Source organism: Pteronotus mesoamericanus, unplaced genomic scaffold (assembly GCF_021234165.1).
Source record: "Pteronotus mesoamericanus isolate MK-2021 breed Mesoamerican mustached bat unplaced genomic scaffold, CSHL_Meso_final contig_56, whole genome shotgun sequence".
NCBI lineage: Eukaryota > Metazoa > Chordata > Mammalia > Chiroptera > Mormoopidae > Pteronotus > Pteronotus mesoamericanus.
Genome location: NW_026555201.1, coordinates 28053345 through 28076417, shown reverse-complemented (window position 1 = coordinate 28076417; position 23073 = coordinate 28053345). Strand labels below are relative to the sequence as shown.

The 23073-nt window shown below is 35.8% G+C and overlaps 1 protein-coding gene across 4 annotated transcripts in view; it reads left to right on the top strand.

The window, feature by feature from the left end:
- The window catches only part of POC1B (POC1 centriolar protein B), a 107820-nt gene that overhangs the window by 35383 nt on the left and 49364 nt on the right, over nucleotides 1-23073 (top strand). For 2 of the 4 annotated variants that reach the window (XM_054580186.1, XM_054580182.1), the window contains exons 5-10: nucleotides 10085-10192; nucleotides 10319-10434; nucleotides 11325-11458; nucleotides 13536-13604; nucleotides 14302-14454; nucleotides 22187-22267. In XM_054580186.1, coding sequence (XP_054436161.1) covers nucleotides 10085-10192; nucleotides 10319-10434; nucleotides 11325-11458; nucleotides 13536-13604; nucleotides 14302-14454; nucleotides 22187-22267 — 661 coding nt within the window. The remainder of the gene's footprint in view (nucleotides 1-10084; nucleotides 10193-10318; nucleotides 10435-11324; nucleotides 11459-13535; nucleotides 13605-14301; nucleotides 14455-22186; nucleotides 22268-23073) is intronic. The other 2 variants (XM_054580183.1, XM_054580184.1) reach the window with 2 other exon arrangements.

Sequence of the window (23073 nt, the reverse complement as noted above, 5' to 3'; positions counted from 1 at the left end):
CAGAGTGGTTAGGAGCTGGGCTCACTAGCATGTGATCCTGGGAATATGACATAACCTCTCTGGGCCTTTGTCTGCTCCTTTGTAAAATGTGTACAAAGAGAGACCTCTTCATCGAGTCATCATGAAAATTCAACAGGTTTATGAATGTATGTCAACTACTATTTACCCTCATGTCCCAGTTTTTTCTCCTTGGGATTATACTGGAATCACTTTTAGGTGGGATCCAAAGTCATTTCCCATATTTGCACATAGTGTTTGAAGTTGCTCCTATATACAGGTAACTACTGTCCTCCTTTGAATGCGTTTTATGTATTTAACTATCAGAGGATAACTTTACTTTCAAGTACTTGGGTCTGAAAATCTGTTTTTTAATTGGTGTCTTTAGTTTGTGTAAATTTATGTAACTAGTCCTATGATTAGGTTTAAGTCTACCATTTTGCTCTTTGTTTTCTACATGTCCCGTTTGTTTATTTTCATCTTTTTCTTTTAAATTAATTGAGTATTTCTTAGTATCCCATCTTATTTCCTCTGTAGTCTCTTTAGCTTTACTCTTTGTCCGTGTTTTTGTTTGTTGGTAATCCCTAGAGATTGCAACATCCATCTTTAACATGTCACAGTCTACTCTTAAATTAATTTTATGCCATTTTATGTATAATGTCAGACCTTCTAAAAGTTCTAATGTTAGAACGTACAAATATATGTCTTCATTTACCCACCTCTTATGTATATAAATGACATAATCCTACAAAATATTAAGCAACCATTTTCTTTTAAAAAAAATAAGAAACAAAAATGTCTGTTACAGTATTTACCCCCCTATTTACCTTTTTTATCACTATTCTTTTGTGTAGGTCCAAGTTTCCATTTGTTATCATTTCCCTTCAGCCTAAAAAACTTCATTTACTATTTCTTATAGTGCAGGTCTGGTGATAAATTCTCTCAACTTTTCGTTTGTCCTTTTAAAATAATATTTTTGCTGAGATGTTGAATTCTAGTTCAGTGGATAATTTTCCTTCTGGTACTTTAAAGATGTCATTACATTGTCTTCTGGTTTGCATTTTTTTAATGTGAAGACAGTGATCATTTTTATTTTTATTTCCCTGTTTGTAATGTTCTGTTTTTCCCCTGCTGCTCTAAGATTTGTTTTCTTAATCTTTTGTTTTTAGTGATTTGATTATGTTGAGCCTGGGTATAGTTTAATATATTTTTCTTGTGGTTCACTGAACAGTGTGGATCTATGGGTTCATATTTCCATCATATTTGGAAAAATTTTGTCATTTCTTCGTATATTTTTCTGCCCTAATTTTTTTCTCATCTCTTTGTGGGATTCCAAATTTACATATATTTGACCACTTGGTATTGTTTCATGGTTTATTGAGGCTTTGTTTATTTTCTCAAACCATTTTTTCTCTTTGTGCTTCAGTGTGTGTAGTTTCTTTTGACCTGTTCTCAAGTTGACCAATGTTGTTCTTTTCCTGCAGTGTCCAACACACTGTAAGCTCATCCATTTCTCTGATGAGATTCCCCATTTGTTTGCTCATTATGCCCATTGGTTTCCTTTAAGCCCTTGGGCATATTTATAGTAACTGCTTTAAAGTCTTTATCTGCTAATTCCAACATCTATGTCATATCTGGATCAATTTTTTTTCCTTCTTTGTATGTCTCGTGATTTTTTTTATTGTATGTCCAATCATTGCTAAGTGAGATGATTAATTACTCTATCATCTTCTAAAAAGAGTTGAATTTTGTTCTTGTAAGCAGTTGACTTACTGCTGTCCTTACCGGATTGTGTTGTTTAGATTTAGTCTTTATAGCGTGGATCTAGAGTAGCCTTTACTCTTAGGCTATAGTACTAGTGGCCTTTCTAGGGTCTCAGCCAGATGTCTAAAGTGTCCAGCAAAGTCTGCTCAGAACGTGAACATCTCTCAGTCCCATGTAACCTCTGTAATCTTTGCTTAGCTCACAGTCTCCTGTGATTGTTCTCTGTCAAGTCTCATTTCCCTGGATATTAGCAGTTTTCTTTGTATTTGACTAAAAAGACTCAGTGGGACTCACAGGTAGCTTTGGAAAGGGGATTCTGCTTTTCATAATTTCTCTCTTACTGTATGTCCTCAAAATTCCAGCCTCTTACCAGTTCTGAATTCTAATTTCTGTTTCCTTTGCCCAGAAATACAGCTGCTGTCTCCTTGGGTAATATGTCCTGGAGCCATGGTCTGAAAAATGCTCCCAGGTAGAAATCTGGTTTGGATATGGTGCTCATCTCATTTGTTTCCATCTGTCAGGATTCACAACCCTGTGCTGTTTCTGTACAGTGTCTAATAACAGTTGTTTTACATATTTTTTCCCAGTTGTATGATTGCTTATGGTAGAAATTTAAGTGTGATAACCATTATTTCCACTGTCCAGAGCTGGAAATTTTACCAAAAAAATTTAGTAGAACCTGAGAAGCTAATTTCAAAATTCATTTGGATGAGTTAAATGTGCAAGAATAGCCAAGGAAAAATATGACAAGAAAAAAATTAGAAGGAACTTGTCCAGCCAGCTCTCAGAACACAGTATAAAACTATAAAAAATTAAAATAATGCAGTAAATGGTACAAGATGAGGAAAATAGGTTATAGAAAGGTCAGAAGCAGATTCATATATTTTATGATAAAAATGGCATTTCTAATTGGGGGGAAAATGGACAGACTATTTAATATGTAGTTAAGATAATTGGATTTCTATTTGGAAAAATATAAAGTTGGATATTTATTGTACAGCATACATTTCTAAAAATTATAGATGAATTGAACAACTAAATATTAAAAATAGCCCAAGTGATAATGTTCTTCCTCTAAATACACGGACAATATATTTAAATGAATATAGAAGGTCAGTCAATTATTTCTCCCTTTAGTTTCTGAATTTTAAATATAGCCATGGGTTTAAGTAATTAAAATTCTGTATCTGTCTCTGTGCCCCATACTTATGAGGTTTTTCCTGAAGCCCAGACTTTCTCCATGGGGCACAGATGTGGTGACCATTTACTGTAAAAAGAGATGAATAGTTATGTTCTCTGGATTAACCATTGTTTGTGATCATGCATCTTGATATATAGAAATACTTTTAAGATATACAAGCTACTGGGAAATATATTAATGCTTTTAAAATATGAATTAGTATAGTCAATCAGAAGTCAATGTGCACAACTGGAAATTTATTCTAAATAAATATTCTTTTGTGTTCAGAGGAAAAAAGCTTTATACTCAAAGATACTGCTTTCAATACAATTTATAATGGTGAAAAATTGGAAACAAGAAATTTTTTCTAAATAAAGAAAACCAGTTAAGGAAATTTTGATTACTATACAGACATTAAAAGGGGAATATATGCAAGTAATTATGTGAAAACATGTTTATGTTGAGGGAACAGAGAACAAAATTCAGAACTCATTATTATAATAAAAATGCCTATTAAAGAAAAATATAAAGAACCCATTACACAAAAAATATTAAGTGTGATTTTATTTGGGTGATGGGTCTATGAAATTTTTAAGTTACTATATTTCCTAATTTTTTATACAAGTAATTTTTCTTTAATGAGTAATGAAAACATTTCTCATTTGAAATATATATATGTAAATGAGAAATAATCTATTTTAGTGGCAAAAGAATTCTTCTAAAAGTTAGAATTATTGTAGCCCTGTGTTTTTAAAAATAATGCATACCATGAGATAACTTATGTTCCTTTATCATGTCCTTAGTCAAAAAAAAGTAGAGGCTAATGAGACAACTTTTCCAGCATTATTGCTTTTACAGCATTAATTTTTAGGGTGAAAATCTGCCCTTAATTTTCAGTTGTTGGTAGTGTTACATGAGATCTTTAACCATCTAAGCTGTAAAGATTTTTCTATATTGTGGTAAAATATATGATATAAAATTTACCTCTTTAAGTATACAGTTCAGTGTCATTAAGTATGTTCATGCTGTGTGACAAATTGCAAAGATTTTAATATAAACTCTCATTGTCTATAATACTAAGTTAGACCCTATTCCCTTAAAAAGTTTTTTTCTTATGACCTAAATGTTTCCTGAAGACCTACTCAGTACCATTCACTGTGTCTGGGGTCACAAGTGTAAGTAAGGCAGATGTGGTTTCATCTTGGAGCTTGCATTCTGTTAGGGAAGCAAACAGAACACATGGTTGTAAGGGCGGTGTGTGAATATGAGCTATGTTATGAACTTCTTCTGGGGAGCTACCCTGCAGGACAGGGGAGTTCAGAAAGGCTTTTCTTGAACTGAGGAGAGCAGAGACTTGAAGGAGGAGTAAGACCCTTTTAGGTCATTTAAACTAGATGAAGAGTAGGGGCAGTGTTTGAGGCACAGGGAACAAACTTGTGAGGAAATACCTGAGGCAGGAGCAAGGACCTGAGAGAAGAAGGGCATGATGTCAGAAAGAGGAGAGTGGTGAAGATGAAGACACAGGAGGGCAGATTCTGGAAGACCTGGTAAGCAGTGGTAAGAGTGTCAGACTTTTTTCCCAAGGGAAATATAAAAGCACAAAGGGTTTTAATAGGAAAATTTTGATTTACAATTTAAAGTGCACTTTTGTTGCATGTGGAGAATGGAGGATAGCAGGGCCCATTGTGGGGCTGTGGTTGGGGGGATTGGAATGTAGGGGAGTGGAGGAGGAAGAGGAATTGAGCATGACTACTAGGTTTCTGACTTTAATAACCACATACTGAGAAAAGGAACACTGGAGAAAGCTGTTTGAGGAAGAAGTTGCGTTCTGATTTGGACAAGTTCAGAGTCAGGGATGCCTGTAGGCTATCCAAGAGGAGGCACCCAGTAGACAATTGTACTTATGGGTGGAGATCCCAGGAGAGAAGTCTGGGCACAAAAGTGGTAGATGACCTAACAAATAATTATCATACTTAAATCTTTTATACCTCTTTCATCTGCTTTTTGTCTCAGCAGTTGCAGGAATGAATCCTCTTACTGCAATCAACAGATGGTTTCTCTTCTAATGCTGACCAACACTTAAAATAACATAAATGTTTTGCTTATTTTCTTGAACTTCACCTTCAGTATGTAAACTCAATCCCATCGAAGTAAATACTGAGACTGCCTTTTTTTTTTTTTTCTTTTTAAATGAGTTTGTGAAAGCTTTAGGTCTGAATGCAATCTAAGCTCTCACATTATTGAAATAGAAAATGGTGGCCAGGGAGTTTATGATTTTCACTAGGTTACAGAGCTGGGCAGTTGCAAAATTGACCCTACAATTTAGGTCTCTGTACTGACTAGGTAGTCTTATTTCCACTGCTTTTTGCTGCACACCCCCTCCCCCCCCTTGAATACTGCAGGCTTCAGAGTACCTCTTTACTAATGATTTGTTTCTTAAAGGACATGGACAATGCCCACTCTGATCTCAGAGGCCTGAGGTCTAGAAATTTGTTTTTATAGAATATTTATTCTAATGATAAGGAATATCTAAATGAAGATTTTTATTTCTTATGAAAGCACTTTAAAACTTCTCATGGTTCATGGACCCATTTGGCTCTCTAATGAATGAATAACTATTATTTTTGTGCATATAGACATAAAATTGTACATACCGTTTTGAGAATTCCATAGATTCCAAGTTAAAGATCTCCTGTTATATAACTCTTGGGCTTCTTTCAAAGATATGTGAACCAGGTTTTCTGTAAAGTGTTCAAATATTTCCTCATTCTCTTAAATGAATACCAATACAGTTTAAAGGATCGAGTGGTAGTTCAGTTAACTTCCCATATGCCCTTGTAGATAGTTCACGTTTGCTGAGCTGTTTAGCCACTATTGACTAATGTAGTATCTATCTTGGTGACATAGTCTCTAGAAGTTTAAAAAGGTGGGTGGTGGTGCTGAATTAGAGAATTAGAAATTTATTAATGTCTCAGTAGAAATTTTATTTCTCAACATTCTTAAAATTAATAACACAGTTAGATGTTATGTAAAACCCTGACAAAGAAAGGACTTTTCTTCCCTGATCAAAATCAAGACAAAGAAAAGACTGTTTATTGACACTAACTTATTTTTGAGGTATCAAATTAAAAATAAAAGGGAGACGAGAATATACAAACCGCCATCTTCATTTTCAACCCCTTCAAAGGCAAGAGAAAATTTTTAAAAGTATATACAGAGAGCTTATGCAGGGATTATAATGTGGAATCCAAAGGAGAGGCAGGGCCTGAACCCTGAATCCCCCTTTGGTCATGTGGAATTGGAGGTAGAAACCACCTCCTCTTTGGTGCCAGCTTCTCCCCAGCCTCCTCCTCCATTCTCTATTTATCTGATGTTTGCATTCCCTTCCTTTCTTTAGCACAGGGAAGTTTCTCAGGCTAAACCCCTCCTGCTCAAGGTAAATTTCTAGCTTGAAAAATTTCTCCTATTTCATAGCCCTTCTTGTTCAGGATGGATTCCATTTGACCAGTATATCTCGTTTTCCTTATTCACAAGTTTCTTTAAAATCATATTTATTCCTTGGAGCTTCTAATGATAAATTAGCACCTTTTTGTTTTCTTATCATTGTCTAAAACTGTATTATTTGTGTGCCCTCTCCTTCTCCTTCCTCCCTAGATTGAAAGCCTCATGAAGACAGTGATCGTAGTTTCATTCTCCACTATATTCCCGTTATCCAGGACAGTGCCTAGTGCTTGGTTCTGGCAAGCGCGCGGTGAATATTTGAATGAATGAACGAATATCCTCCCTATCAACTCCTCTAGAACACTGACAGTGTAAGGTAGTGCACGCGGACTTTTGTTAAATGATAGTCTGGCGGTCAGCCTGTCAGTCAGAGCCTCATCTCATTGCATCTGAAGAGCACTGCCTGCGGTTTTCCACTTTAGAACTTGCTGTGGTTACACAAAAGCCACATGGACCTTTCTGTGCTCTAAATACTTTGGCCAGTGGAGGAAACCTTCCTTTCTGTCAAAGGCTTAGCAAAGTGGCTGAGAGGTTTAGCTCTGGAGCCAGGTGTCAGGTTCAAATCTTACTGGTTGTGTGACTCAGGGAGTTACTGATCCTTTCTGTGCTCCAGCTTATGCATTTGTAAATTGAGGCTGGCAGCAGCACCTGTGTTACAGGGTGGGTTAAGGATTAAATGAGTTTCTCTCAGGTTAGCAGGAACAGTGATGGTGGTGGTGGTGGTAGGATTTCGCCCGTATTGTCATAGGGTAAGTATTTTTGTACTTTGTTTTTGATCTGACCATTCTATTTTTTTATTTTTTTCATCATTGCTTTCTTAAAATGTAAGGACCAGGTCACCTCTTAGAAATATTCTTATCATTTGAGATAGTCACATTAAGTAAATTTTTAATAAAAATCTGTATTTTTCCATGTGTAATGTGCACCCGTGTTTTTGTGTGCATTATGCCCATTATGGGATTGTTATGCCCATTATTATACCCGCGGTGTGTAATCATTATACCCATGTATAATGTACATCCTTATTTTCCCTCAAAAAGTTAGGCAAAAAGTGCACATTATACACGCCAAAATACAGTAGCTTATTAAGAGATACAATTTGATTCATTGCATTGTTTTCATTATTGTGTACATTTTATTTTCATGGGAACACTGAGTATGTTTTTAATCCCAGGGCCTGTGTAAAATAAAATTCTTCTATTTGGAGCATTTCTGTAATACTGTTCTTCATATTTGAATCTTCATTACATTTTCTGGTGAAAAAGATATATATTATGTTATTATAAAATCACACTGAACTACCAACATGGAAGGTATTTTCTTGCAAGGTTATTTTCTTTAGATTCGTTTACATATAACTTAATTGTGTTTCTCTGTCCTCCCCCCCTTTTTTTTTTAATGTGGTGAACCCATAAATGCCAGATTCAAAGTTTCTGTCAGGAAGAATTATTTTTAGGTCAGTGTTAAGAACAGGGAAGGAGAAAAGAAGAAAGAATAAAAAGAAAAGCCTTTAATTATACTCCACACCCATAATTGATGACTTTTATAGTAATCTGGGCATAGAAGGAAATATAAATAAAATTAAAGCATAATCAGTCTATGACCTAGTTTTGTCTTTTTTGGTTTTTGTTATCACTAAAATAATAATAACAAAATACTATTCATAGTTTCCTAGTACTCTAAAATTTTTCTTTCTCTCTCTCCTTTTTCCTTCTGCTCCTCTGTCCTAAAAAGGCACTTAGAGGGGAAAAAAGAACCTTGGACAGGATCTTAAAATGAAAAGAGAACATAAAAACAGTAGACAAGCCATTTGAGAATTTTGCCATTTGTTTTTTAATGGGGCATGTGGATGATGGGTGTGTCCATGAAGAACTTCTGTTCTCTGGGAATGACCTGTCCTGCTTTCAGTCCATTGGAGCTCTTTTGATCTCCTCACATCCAGAAACTTACAGGTTTGGGGAGTTGGTTCTTTTGTTGGTGACGTCATTTAATTTTAATGCTAAACACACACCATGTTTTTTACAGAAAGCTAAGTACACAGTTGGTAGGATGAATAATAAAGGCTCTTTTGGGTCATATGGGTAACACCAGAAAATGACAGAGAGAAGAAAAATAAAGAGTACTTTTTTCTTTCTTACCTTGTTTATTTTCTTTTTTAATTGTTGACACTATTACAGATTTCCCCCATTTACCTTCCTTTGGCCACTTCCGCCCTGCCCTGAACCCTCCTGGTCTTTACCACACTACTGTCTATGTCCATGGACGATGCACAATGTTCTTTGGCTCCTTTAACCTTCTTTCATCAGTCACCGCCCCCCCCCCACCTCCCTCCCTTCTGAGATCTGTCGATCCGTTCCCTGAATCCATGCCTCTGTTTCTATTTTGTTTATTAGTTTGTTTATTACACTATATTAGATGAGTGAGAGTGAGATCATATGGCATTTATCTTTCCCTTCCTGGCTTATTTCACTTAGCATAATAAAGAGTATTTCTAAAAAGCAGGTAAAGGAAATAGACATACAAGTGCAGGAAGCTCCAAAATTCCCAAGCAAGTTGGACCCAAAGAGGAACACACCAGGACACATCATAATGAAATTGCCAAAGATTACAGATAAGGAGAGAATCTTAAAAGCAGCAAGAGAAAAGAAGAGAGCTACCTACAAAGGAATTCCCATAAGACTGTCAGCTGATTTCTCAAAAGAAATCTTGCAGGCAAGAAGGGGCTGGGAAAAAAGTATTCAAAGCCATGAAAACCAAGGACCTACATCCAAGATTACTCTATCCAGCAAAGCTATCATTTAGAATGGAAGGGCAGATAAAGTGCTTCCCAGACAAGATAAAGGAGTTCATCATCACCAAACCCTTATCCTATGAAATGTTAAAGGGACTTACCTAAGAAAAAGATGATCAAAACTATGAACATTAAAATGACAACAAACTCAAACTATCAACAACTGAACCTAAAAAAACAAAAACCAAAACAAACTAAGCAAATAACTAGAACAGGAACAGAATCACAGTAATGGAGATCACGTGGAGGGTTATTGGCAGGGAGGGAGCAGGGAGCGAATGGGGGAAAGGTACAGGGGATAAGAAGCATAATTAGTAGGTACAAAATAGGTGGAGCGGTGGGGGGTGGTGGTTTAAGAATAGTATAGTAAATGGAGAAGCCAAAGAGCTTATGTATGACTCATGGACATGCACTAAGGGGGGCAATGCTGGAGAGAATGGGGGTACCAGGCGGAGGGGGATAAAGGAAGAAAAAAATGGGACATTTGTAATATCATAAACAATAAAGTATACCAAAAAAAAAATGCAAGGTACTTGGCTTGGAAGGAATGCAGAGATCAATTAGAGACCTAGAAGAGATGCCATAAAACTAAGTTATTTAAATAAAAGAATAAAAGGAAAAAGACACTTGGTTAATGTACATAGTATATTTTGATCTTTTAATGGCCTGTCAATATCATTTGTCATGCTTGTTTTTGCTGAAAAGATGTCGGTTGCAGACTAAGTCTTTGCTGCGTGGTGTGGTATCAGTTGTCTCTGATATTTCACAGCCTGACATGTGTGTGTGGGGGAGGACTTTTATTGTGATTATCAGGAACCTTTCACAAAAACAATCTTTCTTGTAATTTCCAGGTTTTCACCTGATGGAAGACTAATTGTATCATGTAGTGAGGATAAAACTGTTAAAATTTGGGATACCACAAGTAAGCAGTGTGTGAGTAACTTCTCAGATTCTGTAGGGTAAGTCCATTCTATTTGTGCAATGTATGAGATAGTTTGCTAAGGAGATATTTAATTATTACAGTTTAAATAAAAGAAGAAGAGTAAAGAAATCAAAATATGAGACATCTTAATCTTTCCTCCTAGGTTTGCAAATTTTGTGGATTTTAACCCTAATGGTACATGCATAGCGTCAGCAGGTTCTGATCATACTGTGAAAATCTGGGATATAAGAGTGAACAAATTACTCCAGCATTATCAAGGTACAATTTGCATAACAAAAGAATTCAGTTGTTGAATGGACTCCTCTGGGAAACTTACACGGATAAACTGTCCTCAGTGTGGTCTGGCCCTCTTACTAAGAGTCATGGGCTGCCTTTGAATTGACTAAGGAACAGTTAACTTCCATCAACACCATGGTCTGAGAAGCTGAGGTAGATGCCAGAGTGGAGAGGAAGGTGGAAGGATCTTAAAAATGATGCCAGGACTGCAAAAAAGGAAAGAAAAAAATTACTGTGAGATTTTCAAACTTCGGTTATTTGGGATAGAAATTGGCACAAATACTTGTTATAACTGGTAGAAAACAACATCCTACTGTGCCTATATTTTGAAGTTAAAAGAAATTAATCAATATCTTGGTTTATGTTGAATTTATATTAAATCCACATTTCTCTTGGGTCTGTTCACAAACTTTCCATCACTGTGTTATACTGCCTCCTATTGGAAGGATGGTGTCCAGAAGTGAGTTCTCAAACTGACAAGACTGTGCCCTTCTCCATCTATATGTCCATGCTCTTCACCCCTTAGCACCAAGCCACTAATTGATTATTCCATTTAGCTTAAAGCTGGGCTGTATACTTTATGTGAGCTGGTGGTAATCAGCTGTTGGTTATATCGGTAATGTATCTGAAGACTTTTTAGTTGTCATGGAAAGATCGTCTTTCCATGACACATTCTCATTTTGAAAGCTATTCTATTTCATTAGCGGGACACTTAAGCTGTGTGATGCCCAACTACTTACTTGTTTTGGTGTTGTAGAAACATTACCTCTAATTGATTCTTGTTTTCAGCCTAATATTGCTAAAGAGCAGAGGGGCATCTTTAGAATTAAGAATTGTTCTCTAAAATTTGTGCTTTATGTTCTACAAATCAGTTCACAGCTGTGGAGTTAATTGTGTATCATTCCATCCTTCGGGTAACTATCTCATCACTGCTTCTTCAGACGGTACACTTAAGATTCTGGATCTACTAGAAGGAAGGCTCATATACACACTCCAAGGACATACGGTACTAGCACTAAGATTTTTGTTTTTTAAGTAAAATGCACTTAAAGTCGTGAACCATTTTATTATATGCCTTTATTATTTTTCCAAGTGTAGGACACATTGTCACTATCATAAAAAATATTTTTGCTTCCAAGGCAATGTTGTCCTCTGGAAGCCACTCTTAGAAGTATTATTTATTGTAGTTTTTGTCAAAATCAGTGTGTATCTTTTAATAACTATTAAATTAACCCTTCATTATTCTCTGCATCAGGATGTAGTTTAGGTCTCATTGCCTAAGTGGTGGTAGGTAAATTTTTTCCCTACGTCTGCTCTTTCTTCTCCTCTGGAGGCTGTCCCACTGACTTTGACACCAGCCTCTCACACTCCGTCAGGCACTTCCTTCACTATCTGGTGAAAGTAAAAGGAGAAATTTAACAAGTGGAGCCCAATGCCTTCTATTCTTGGGAGTAAGCCTGCCTTCACTTTTCCTCTGATACTTTTTGTGGGGAGGCCTGCCCTATCCAGTCTGGCCTGTGACTAGGCCCTCATATCTGACACGTTCTGGGATTCAGTTCTAGAAAGCCCATTTGTGTACAGATAAAGCCACATTCTTTCTTTACAAGCCTTTATCAGGAAGAAAAATGATGTTTTGGCTCTCATATGCCTTATTCTTTTGTCTTATTTCTCAATTGGTTTAAAACCCAGTGGGAAAGAGAAGTTCTATTTATTAAGCCTGGTCAGTCATGCACCCACACACCCTGGCATATAACACGCTAAAGAAAAACTTTGTTAAATATGTAAACTATTCCTCCATTCAGGGTAAATACTCAAACTTCTCTAAATTTTTTAGAATGTATCCTCTTTTTTTAAAGTACTAGATACTTCCGTTTAACCAAGTATAAGCAGTGTCTATCCAGAAATAGGATGGCCTTTGTGGTCTAGGGGAGAAGGTGTTTTTTCTACCTTCATGTACCCTGCCTGGCTTCCTGTTTTGCTTTGTCATTTGTTCTGCAGCTGTGTTAGAGTGAACCTGAACAAACAACCAATAAAAAGTAGCCAAGGATTAAAATATCCATGGAAATAGATTAATAGAAAAGAAATATAAACACAATATTTTAGGTGAAAAATTTATAGACAAAGATGGAATTTTTCACGGTGTGGAGGAGATGTTTATGAGGTTATAATCACCTAAATCTGTGGGATGGTTTACTTAAAAATATAAGATGTTTTTCCCCAGAAATTTTCTTGTAGAGATTAAGGACACATAAACAAAACAATATAAAGATATTTTTGAAATGAGAAGTCATTACTCTTACCTTCATTGAAAAATTGACCCAAAGGCTATGCCAGTTGTAGCTGTGCTAAGTGTAATGTCATCTTCTTCAACTTTACAGTCGTTGCTCAATTTCAAGTTCTCATTACCTCTCACCCAGATAATTGCAGTAACTTCCTAACTGGCCTTCAACTATTCATTTTTACTTTAATTCATCATTCTCACAATTGTGACATCAGTTTTTATTCAGTATTATTTTGTATTAGTTTCAGGTGTACAACATAGTGGTTAGACAGTCTCATACTTTACAAAGTGTTTGTGACAGCAATTTTCATCACAGCTCTCCTCCTGTCTCCTGCTTTTAAAATTATTAGTGGCTAACTGTTGCCACATGACGGGCATTGTAGTCAGAATATAGCCTTTTCCCAGGTAGCTTTATTCTTATTACTCTCAGAGTTATCATTCAGTTTCTGCTAGTGATTTGTTGAATAAGGAGTCCAAAGCCAGAAAATCTTAACAGAAATTCTTACTGATTTACACATATATGAGCTTTTCTTTTTTAAAGGAAAAAGGTATATTTTTAAATTTTTATTAGAATTTCTTTTTCTTTTAGTGACATTTATATGTGTTTCAATATAATTGGGTTGGTTCTTTGATTATTTTTATGCATACTCTGCCTGCATTAATTGCTAGCAATTGGATATGTTCTCTCAGACATATTGTATAGTCTACATAAATTAGGAAGAAAGAAAGTAGTTTCCCAGTACTCTTGGCCATGAGAAAACATCACCAAGTACTTTTTCTTTTATTTCCATTTATTTCTTAGGGACCCGTTTTTACTGTTGCGTTTTCAAAAGGTGGAGAGCTGTTTTCATCAGGAGGTGCAGATGCACAGGTTTGTAAGCTCCCTCTGATTAACTTAGGGTAAAGCAATCCAAGGCCTCAGCAGAGACTTTGACAACCAGCGAGTTTGTATCTGTTAAGATGAGTCTTAATGAGTTTATATTTTAACTTACTGCCAGGAAGTCTGTTATTTCCTACTTGAACTTGTGCCAGTTCTGATAATTTTTGGAACTCAAGCAGCGGTTACTTTCTTTGCTTGTCTTTACACTTAAATATACATGTAACTGACACTTACTGTATGCCCAATATTGGTATGGCACTTTCACTTAAATTATTGCCTAATATTTTGTCTGCATGTCTTATGTTTCAAGTCGTTAAGGTCCTTGAGGATTGTAAATGTAAATTGTTTATACAGCAATTTTTCATTTACTTGAAACAGCCAAATGTCATTTATGGCCAGATTTATTCAAGGTGGACAACATGGTTTTGGGCTTTTGAAAAAAATGGAGATTTTAAGGTAATAAGTTATTTTCTTAATGTGAATTTTAAACTGGATGGGAAGGCAATTCAAAAGGCTAAATCTCTCCCTTCCACTCTTAAAAAAAGTATTGTGAAGTAGTAATATCGTTGAAATATATATCTAGTCTTCCTATTTTGAGGGACAGTTCTATATATTCATTTTTTAAAAAGTCAGTTCTGTTGCTTGTATTCTCAAGTCAGTGATTGTCAACGTGATTAATTTTTAACAGGTGTTATTATGGAGGACTAACTTCGATGAACTGAATTGTAAAGATGTTATTAAAAGAAATCTCAAAAGATTACATCTTGATTCACCACCACATCTTTTTGACATCTATCCAAGAATACCACATTCCCATGAGGGAAAAATTGAGACTGTTGAAGTGAGTACGTTGTTCATATTTGTCCTACTATTTGTAAGTGTACATTTTGGGGCTACTGGTCAACTAGATGCTTGAAATTATACTTAATTATATAAAACGTAGTTCTGCCTTAAAGCAGCAGCACTTTGAGAATAATTATTTTCACTAATGAAACTTTAAATATGGTAGTGTGTAATAGATCTAAAGCCTGTCATATTTGCTTCTTGAAGGCTTAGAAATAAAAATTGTGTTAATAGTAATGGAAATGAGGGCAAATCTAAGGTCTTTGGTGACTGTGAAGTGTGAACAAGCTTCATATTCTAGACATGTTTAGGAAGTTGATGTGATGGTTGTCATGAAAACAGGGCTAAAGGGAAAGAATTTTTATATGTTACTGAAATAAGTATTTTGAAGTCCTTTAATAGCAACGAAGAAAATATTATGAACAATAAAAAGAAGAGATTTGGGCATTAAACCTAATAATTGAGACCATTTTACTCTTTGCTTACGTATATTTTGAAGTATATATTTATCTGTTTCAGTTTTTGTTGACAAGTTTCTTTAGGTCCTATAGAGTTAAATGTTCTACTCTCTTCAAAAAAAAATTTATCTTTGATGTCTACTTTGCATTTTGCATGACTCTCCTTAATGCCGTTCCTCTTTCAAGAGCTAATACGAAATCATTATTTCCTCCTGATTCATCTGAATATTTTTAATCATTGACAGAGCCTTTCTTTGCTTTTAGAGTAGGTAATTTGAGTTCCTAAGACTTACTCCTGAGTAGCAACGCACAGTCACCTCGTGCAGTCTCCATGCTGTGCTTCCCTACCCCTTCTGTGACCTCTGTGCTGCCCGCCACACTCACCCTCACCCCAGTCATTTCTTTAATTTTGGTTTCCTTGGTCTTTGTCTTTCTGTTATCTCAGGCATTTGTTAGTCGGGCGGGGTGGTGGGGGGCGGGGGTGTGTGTGTGTGTGTGTGTGTGTGTGTGTGTGTGTGTAAGTTTAAGTTTTTAAAAAGTTTTTTGGACTATTTTCTATATTTTGTTTAATTTAGGCACATTTTGGGATTTATATTCTAGTTTTTCCTTGGTAATGTTTATTTTCAGTTCTTTGCTATAAATGTGGTTCTATCAAACCTTGACCATCTTTCTAGTTCTTCTCAGTATTTACCAATATGCTTTACTAATTCTTTATTCTACTGATACCATTCCCACTGCCCCCTTATTTCTTTGGGGGAAAAAAAGAGAATGGAATGTAATTTGTTTATGGTTCATCACATGTGCGTTTCATTTTCTACAATATAGGTGTATTTTTTGAACCCCTGTGATTACATGTCTGCACATATATGTGAACTATATTGTGAGTTTCCTTCCCTTGTGTAACCCCAAGCTGGTTTTACTCTCTCAGTGTTTTTTATTTTAGCATTACTGTGGCGTGGGTGAGCTTAACTATCAGTGTTGCTGCTGCCCTGCCATCTGCTCAGCCACCTTTCCACAGAGACAGGAGGCCGAGCTGCCATTCAAGCCATTTTCTCTGTGGCTTACTGTCAGCCCCAGCCCCTTTAAGAGCGCTGAACTTCCTTTAAAATGTCAACAAGTTGTCTGAGTAACTCTGTTCTGACTACAGCCAGAAAGCAGTAAACTGGGGTTGCTTTGTATGGCTGGGTCAGGATGACCCAGGCCATGCGAAGGGCATTCTCAACCATATTTTTCACATATACACTAAAAAAAAAAAACAATTAAAAACTGGCTTTTCATCTTGGAATTAGAGTGCAGTTACACTGTACAGAACATTGAGCATTGTGACTGAATTAAATTTGTGGCCTTAAGAAAGTCAGCCTGAGTGTACTTAGTTTAAATTACCTGTAGGCACTCCTGGTTGCTTAAGTTAAGTATGTAATATGACACATTTGTAAAATACCTTCATATCCTATAATATAAAAATCCAGAGAAGTATAGGATTCGGCATATGAGCAACCATTTGTTTAATTTATTTTTAACAATTTTTTAAAGATTTTATTTATTTCTAGAGAGAGAAGAAGGAAGGGAGAAAGAGAGGGAGGGAAACATCAATATGTGGTTGTCTCTCGCATACCCCCTACTGAGGACCTGACCTGCAACCCAGGCATGTGCCCTGACTGTGAATAGAACCAGCGAACCTTGGGTTTGCAGGCTGGCGCTCAGTCCACTGAGCCACACCAGCCAGGGCATATTTTTCTTAACAATTTCTTATAATAATGTAAATTTTCTGGACAAAGGACATATTTGAATATTATAAATAAATAATTATTGAATAGTCAAACTATTTTTGAAAACTTCAGATATCACCTAGAATAGAATGAATCAGAATCAGTGTTGTGCTGTGTGCTCATTTAGATTAAGTAAATTTTATTTTGAAATACTAAATTCTGTAAATTGAATTATTTTTCAAGGCTTTAGGCAAAGTCACCTTATATATGTTACTTTGGAAATGTTTGAAAATTACCGAAAAAAGTTTTTGAGGTTGGAATTCATGATTAGAAAAGCAGAAATATATTATGAAAGGATGTGGAATAAATGGCATCTGTGACTTAATTAATTTTACTAACTTTCTCTTTTTATAGTAACTAGTAGTGTTTCATTTCTGAGTTTGCGGCAACATAGCATTTCTGTGATTTGCATTTTACTGTTTTCTATGAAGCTTATTTGAATTGCATAATTTCAGCCTTCTGGGTGAGATTGTTTGGTCTTTTTCAAAAGCCACCCGTTTGCTAGCCTGAAGTGCTTCACTTTTTTAAAAGCAGGGGATCCTGTGGAGTCTTAGACCTTGGGTACCAGCTGACTAAATATATAAATTACTAATTCCAACATGGGTAGACAAGGTGATAGCAGGTTGGTTGTAGAACAGATGAGAGAAGGTCGCATGAAAGAAGGTATGAAGCGTAAAATCCTCGCCCAGCTGTGTGGAAGAGGCCCCTCCTGTGTCCTTTCTATCGACCTAACTGCAGGCCCTTCGTGGCACCCCTGGCCTCAGCATGCCATCTTAACTGCAAACATCAGAACAACTTCTTTCTCTTTTTTTGAGGGAAAGAAGCCTAATTTCTAAATAATGTGTCTCGACCCTCCCCACAATGGGCTATGGCACATCACTAGGTCACGCTGACTTTATCTTCAGACTTTGATGAGCTGAAGTGCCTCACCCTGCCCCAAACAAAAGCAAACTTTCCATCCTGAAGAAGGAACTTAATTGTGAGTACATGGCAGTTTGTCCTGAAAAGTCCTCTACTCTTGTGTATTTTGATAGGAGGACAATAGAGTCATTCTAAGGGTTGGTGATAGATCTTGATGGCAGCAAGGCATCAAAATAGTTATTCTTGGGGAATAGAATAATATTGTAGGAAGGGATTATGGTTAATTAGTTTAAAAGAATTTAATAATAAAATAATTGCTCTAATCGCTTTTAATTTTATAATGGTTATTTAATATCATCTTAATCTTAATATCATAAATTACATAAGAAATTCCTTATGATATTTAGTAAGAAGGACAATTTCTTTTGACTTAACCAAATATTTGTATAATTATCTGGCCATGACTCGTCATTGAGAATTATAAGTGATCAATGTAAGTCTTCAAGTCTGAGATCAGGTTTTATCTCAGTCTTCTATAAAGGTTGAAAACATTATAATTTATGATTAAAAAATGACCACTTATCTATCAATTTTGTACTGGGTATGGTATATGACTATAGTATTTTGGGCCTCAGGAACTGTTCTTCAAAGATTATTACATGGTGACACTAGTAGTAATAACATTATCTAACACATACAACATTATTTTAGTTACTTTACATAAATTAAGTCATTTAATCTTTCTTAAAACTCTATGAAGTAGTACAATTTTTTATCCCACGAGAAATTGAGTCTCGTACAGTTAAATCATAAAACTAGTAAGTGGGAACACTAGAATTTCATCCCAGGCACACTTGTTCTTTTCTGTACTTTTAACCATTTTGATATGTTTCAGTATAATCAAAATTAAATTTCATCCTGATAACATATTAACTATCTATGTGCTGGACATTGCATTGGCTTTAGGTATAGAACGGGGAACAAAATGGGCAAATTCCTTGCCCTTCAGAATTTGTTAGTATCAGTGTTTGTGTTCATGAACTCGTAAGTCTGAGGGATACAGAGAACCTCAGGTTGGGGTGGTTCCTGTGAGGTCACACAGACTAACCTCTCCCTCCCGCACAAATCCCTCGTTATATGCCCTCGTCAGTGATGGAGAACTCAGTCTCTCATAAGGCAGCCCACTTCATTTTGAGGCAACTAGTTACTAAAGGTTTCTTCCCTTTAATAGGAATGGAAAGTTAGCAGGTACCGCTGGTATTTCTGGAGGTTAGCCCGCAAAGAACTTCTCTGCGAGTGTCACCGCTGCCCCCATTCCCAGCATATTTTCTTTATGGAGAAGCTGTAAACCTTTACTCAGTAAGAATTTCCTGCTCTTTTTAATGTATGTGACAGCTGCTTGTGCCAAAACGCATGCATGGGTTGCAGGTTCTGTCCCAGGTCGGGGCATATAAGAGAGGCAATCAGTCAAGATTTCTCACTCAACATCAATGTTTCTCTCCCTTTCTCCCTCCCTTCCTTTCTCTCTAAAAATAAGTGAATAAATAAAATCTTTAAAAAGTACTGTTACAGCAACAGTTTCCCAATTTGTAGACGTTCATAAGATTTTTCAGTGAGTGATGCTGGTCATTTATTTCCATGTGATTTAGATTTTTGAGCAGTTCCAATTTTCCAGGGTGGCAAAACCAGATTGTATTTTTTGCAGGTAAACAATTTCATATCTACACTAGGTGGCAGTAGATAAAAGAGAATAACATGTTTGCAAGCCATCTGTTTGGGCAGCTAATCTAACACTGAAAGGAAAGTTGTAATCCTCAGGATTCTTTGCCTTGTCCCTGGCCTCAGAGCTGATAGAATGAGGCTGTGTGTTCTGTTTTATGGAACAGCCAGGAAGGAACACACGTATAGGCAGGCTGAGGGGGTAGACCCTCTACCCCGGCTTCTCACCCTGCAGGCTCTAATCTCTTTACTCTAGCATGAGGATTACTGGGCACATATACTTCTGCCTCTGACACAGTTGGCTGGGTAATTATAAAATCTTCTTAATATTTCCAAAACTACAGCTATACCCAGCAAACATGATAAGTGCTTTTAAAATCATTACACTCCTCTAACCTCAGGCTCAGCCTTTTTCCCCACAGTCCAGGACTGTTACAGTAGTGTCCTCACTGTTATCCCTGCTTTATTCTTGATACTTTACATGTCTCTGTCCGATTATCTCTCAAAAGCACATGTTAGCCTCTGGTTTTTCTGTGCCTTCTCAAATCCCTTTACACTTCACAGTTTGACCCTTACCAATCTCTTCTGCTATCCTATGTCAGTCACGTCAGCATTCACCTCTCTGCTCAGAAATGTTTTTTACCTCATCTCTATGTCTCTGTTTTTGTTTGTTTTCAAAACCTTCTTTAAAGGAGCCATCTTAAGCTCTGCTGCCTCCACAGGAAGCCTTTCTCACTGGGTGCTCAGTCAGCAGTTTTTCCCTCGCGGTTCGTTAGTGCACTTACTGTTGGTATCATTCATTTCATACAAGTTCTGCTATCTTTGTTGCCTTGTTCACTTCTTTGTATTCATAATGTTTAATAAATATTTGGTGATTATGTGGTTTATTTTTTTTTAGCCTTCTCAAATTCAGAAATAGCTTCCCAGAAGTAGTTGCCACTCTAGTTAATTATTCCTTTGCTTTTTTTTTTTTTGAAGGACATGTGCAATGTATTTTGTTCAGCCACGTTCTAAGATTATTAAATCCCATGAGTTTATGAATTTAACATGATTGCAATAAATTTAGGTTGGCTTTTTACAAAAACTAGTCTGATTTTAATTCATACAGAAAAGTAGTAAAGATGGCTGTGCTACTGGAAACTTGCAAGTTTAACAAAACCTCAACTATCCCACGTTTATCCATGCTGGTAGATCATGGTTTGAGTAGTTTTTAAGTAGAATAACTTCTGAAGACCTAACTTGGAAGTACATGTTACTATATCCAATCCCTTTATAACACATCACTCTTCAACTTCTTTGTCCTTTGCTTTTTTAATTTACTATATATGTTCGAATTTGTGATTAGGTATTATCTAGTTTTTGATGGTTTTAAACTTTATATAAATGAAATCACACTGCATATATTTTTCTGTAACCAGCTTTTTCATGTAACATCAAAGTCCTGAGATTCATATGTAGGTACTCTGAATTTGTGCATTCATGTGTTGTTGCACATAGTTGTACTTCATTCTTTTCTCTGTTGAATGGGATTCCAGTGAATTTACCACAGTAGTAACTCCTGTGATTTATGTATCTACCCTACTGTTGATAAATATTTGAGGAATTCTGGTTGTGAGATTTATTTATTTATTTATTTATTTAGCCATTATAGACAATGATGATATTGGCATCATTGAGCTTTCTGATTTTTATAATTTTTTAGCTGACAAGTGGTATTTTGCTCTAATCTTTTCTCATTACTAATGTTTCTGAAAATCTCTTCATATGCTGGTTAACTGTCAGGTTTTCTTTTCTACAATTTTTTTCTTTGGCTTTCTTCTCTACATTGATTTGTAGGTTTTTCTTATATATTTTAGATATCTGTCCTCTCTTAGTTTTAGATATCATACTACCTTCCTTCTGTTCCATTGCATGACTGTTAACTTTGTGGTATTCATTGTTAAACAGAAATTCTTATTTTGGTATAATCAGATCCATTTCTTCCTTATGGTTTTGATTTTGAAGCTTTTGTTTAAGATGTCATTCTCAAACCTGGATCACAGAGATGTTTTTATACATTTATCTTTATTAAGTTTATAATTTTAACCTAACATTTAGGTTTCTAGTTTATCTGCTATCCACCTTTGTATGTAGTATGTTAGTCAGGGATCCATATAGTAAGCCAGTTTTCTCAACTATAAATCATCTTCCCTTTATTGACTTGAGGTGCCATTTTCCTTTTATGTTTATTGTCCATAAATAAGGGCTCTTCATCTAAGATCCTTATGTTACAGTTTTTTATTTAGTGTCTTTATATGAGTGTTACTATTTTTTCCTGTACAGGTCATATGCATTCTTGTGTGTTTATTCTGATGTATTTAAATTTTTTATGTTATTGTAAATGATATGTTTTAAAAATCTACATTCCTAACTGTCTTGAAGTACAGACGTACTCAATTGATTTCGTATTTTGATTTTCAATATAGTAAACTCTTATTAGTTCCAATGATGTAGCAGTAGATGCTTTGAGGATCTCTCCATTGCTAATTATATTACATATAATGATAATTTATTTCTTTTGTTCCAATTCTTATATCTTAATACTGTTTGTTTTTTTCTTGTGTTAATAAACTGGCTAGGACATTTTTCTGCATCTTTTGAGGTGGGTCATTTTATTTTATTTTTAAAATCCTGTTATAGGTGAATTATATTGATTTCCTAATGTGAAGTTAACTTTTTATTTCTGAAATAAATTCTACTTGGTCTTATACATTGATAGATTTGATAGACTAATATTTCGTTTAAAATTTTTACATCCATGTTACTAAAACTACCAACATATTTTGTTTTTAGAATATATTAGAAAATATACTCTAAATTTGACAAATGGTATGCCCTTTCTTATGGTATAAAACTCTAATATTATCCTTACATATATATACAGATTAATCCAAAGCTTGAGGTAATCGACCTGCAGACCTCTACACCCACTGTTGTGGACGTCCTTTCTTTTGATTCTACCACAGTAAGTTTTCTTTGACATTTAAGTGACATTTAATTACCTGGCACAATCCATTTTTCTTAAAAAGTGTGTGGAAGAGGAGAGAAAAAGTGGGCTAAATAGCCTAACATTTTTGCATAGAAAAAAGCTTTGTACCAGAAGTCATGTTTACGATGTGTCTAAATAGCCACAAGGGGGAGCAGCACAATTTCCAGAAAAGCCTTCACTTTAGGACTTGGAGCTCAGTCTAATTCATACTCACAGTTTTCATCTCTCAATGCCGCCCAGATGACGTCTCACTTGCTGTCACAGAACAGACTTTTTTCTTTGTTAATTGCCTTTCAGAGGTGTTAAACTTACTTATAGTCTTCTCTTTGTTATTTCCCTTTGTTAATCCCTCCTGGTGGATTATGCAGGTATTCAGAAATATTTCTAATACTTGCAATTTTGTTTGTAAAAATTCCATACAGGGTATTTATTTACTCAATACATCCAACATCTTCAAAAATCGAGAGTATCAGCCTTTCGATCTGAATCTGTTAATCTTTGCAAGGCAGGTCATTGTTGCCGTTGGTCCTGCTGGTCAGTGCAGCTGGTCCCAAGGACGAATGAGAGGAGCACGTAGTCTGTGGCGACACTGCTGTGGCGCTGTCACTACAGAAAGGCATGCCGCTTAAGTGCGCCAGCTGCGGAGAGTCAGATTTGGCCCACGTAGTGAGGGGAACAAAAACTAGGTGGCTTTGGGATGTGCTGCCTTCTTGGGAGGTAGTCATAGATTAAAATTGGGTGTTCCTGACCTAGAAGGTACCACACATCTTCAAACACCTTCG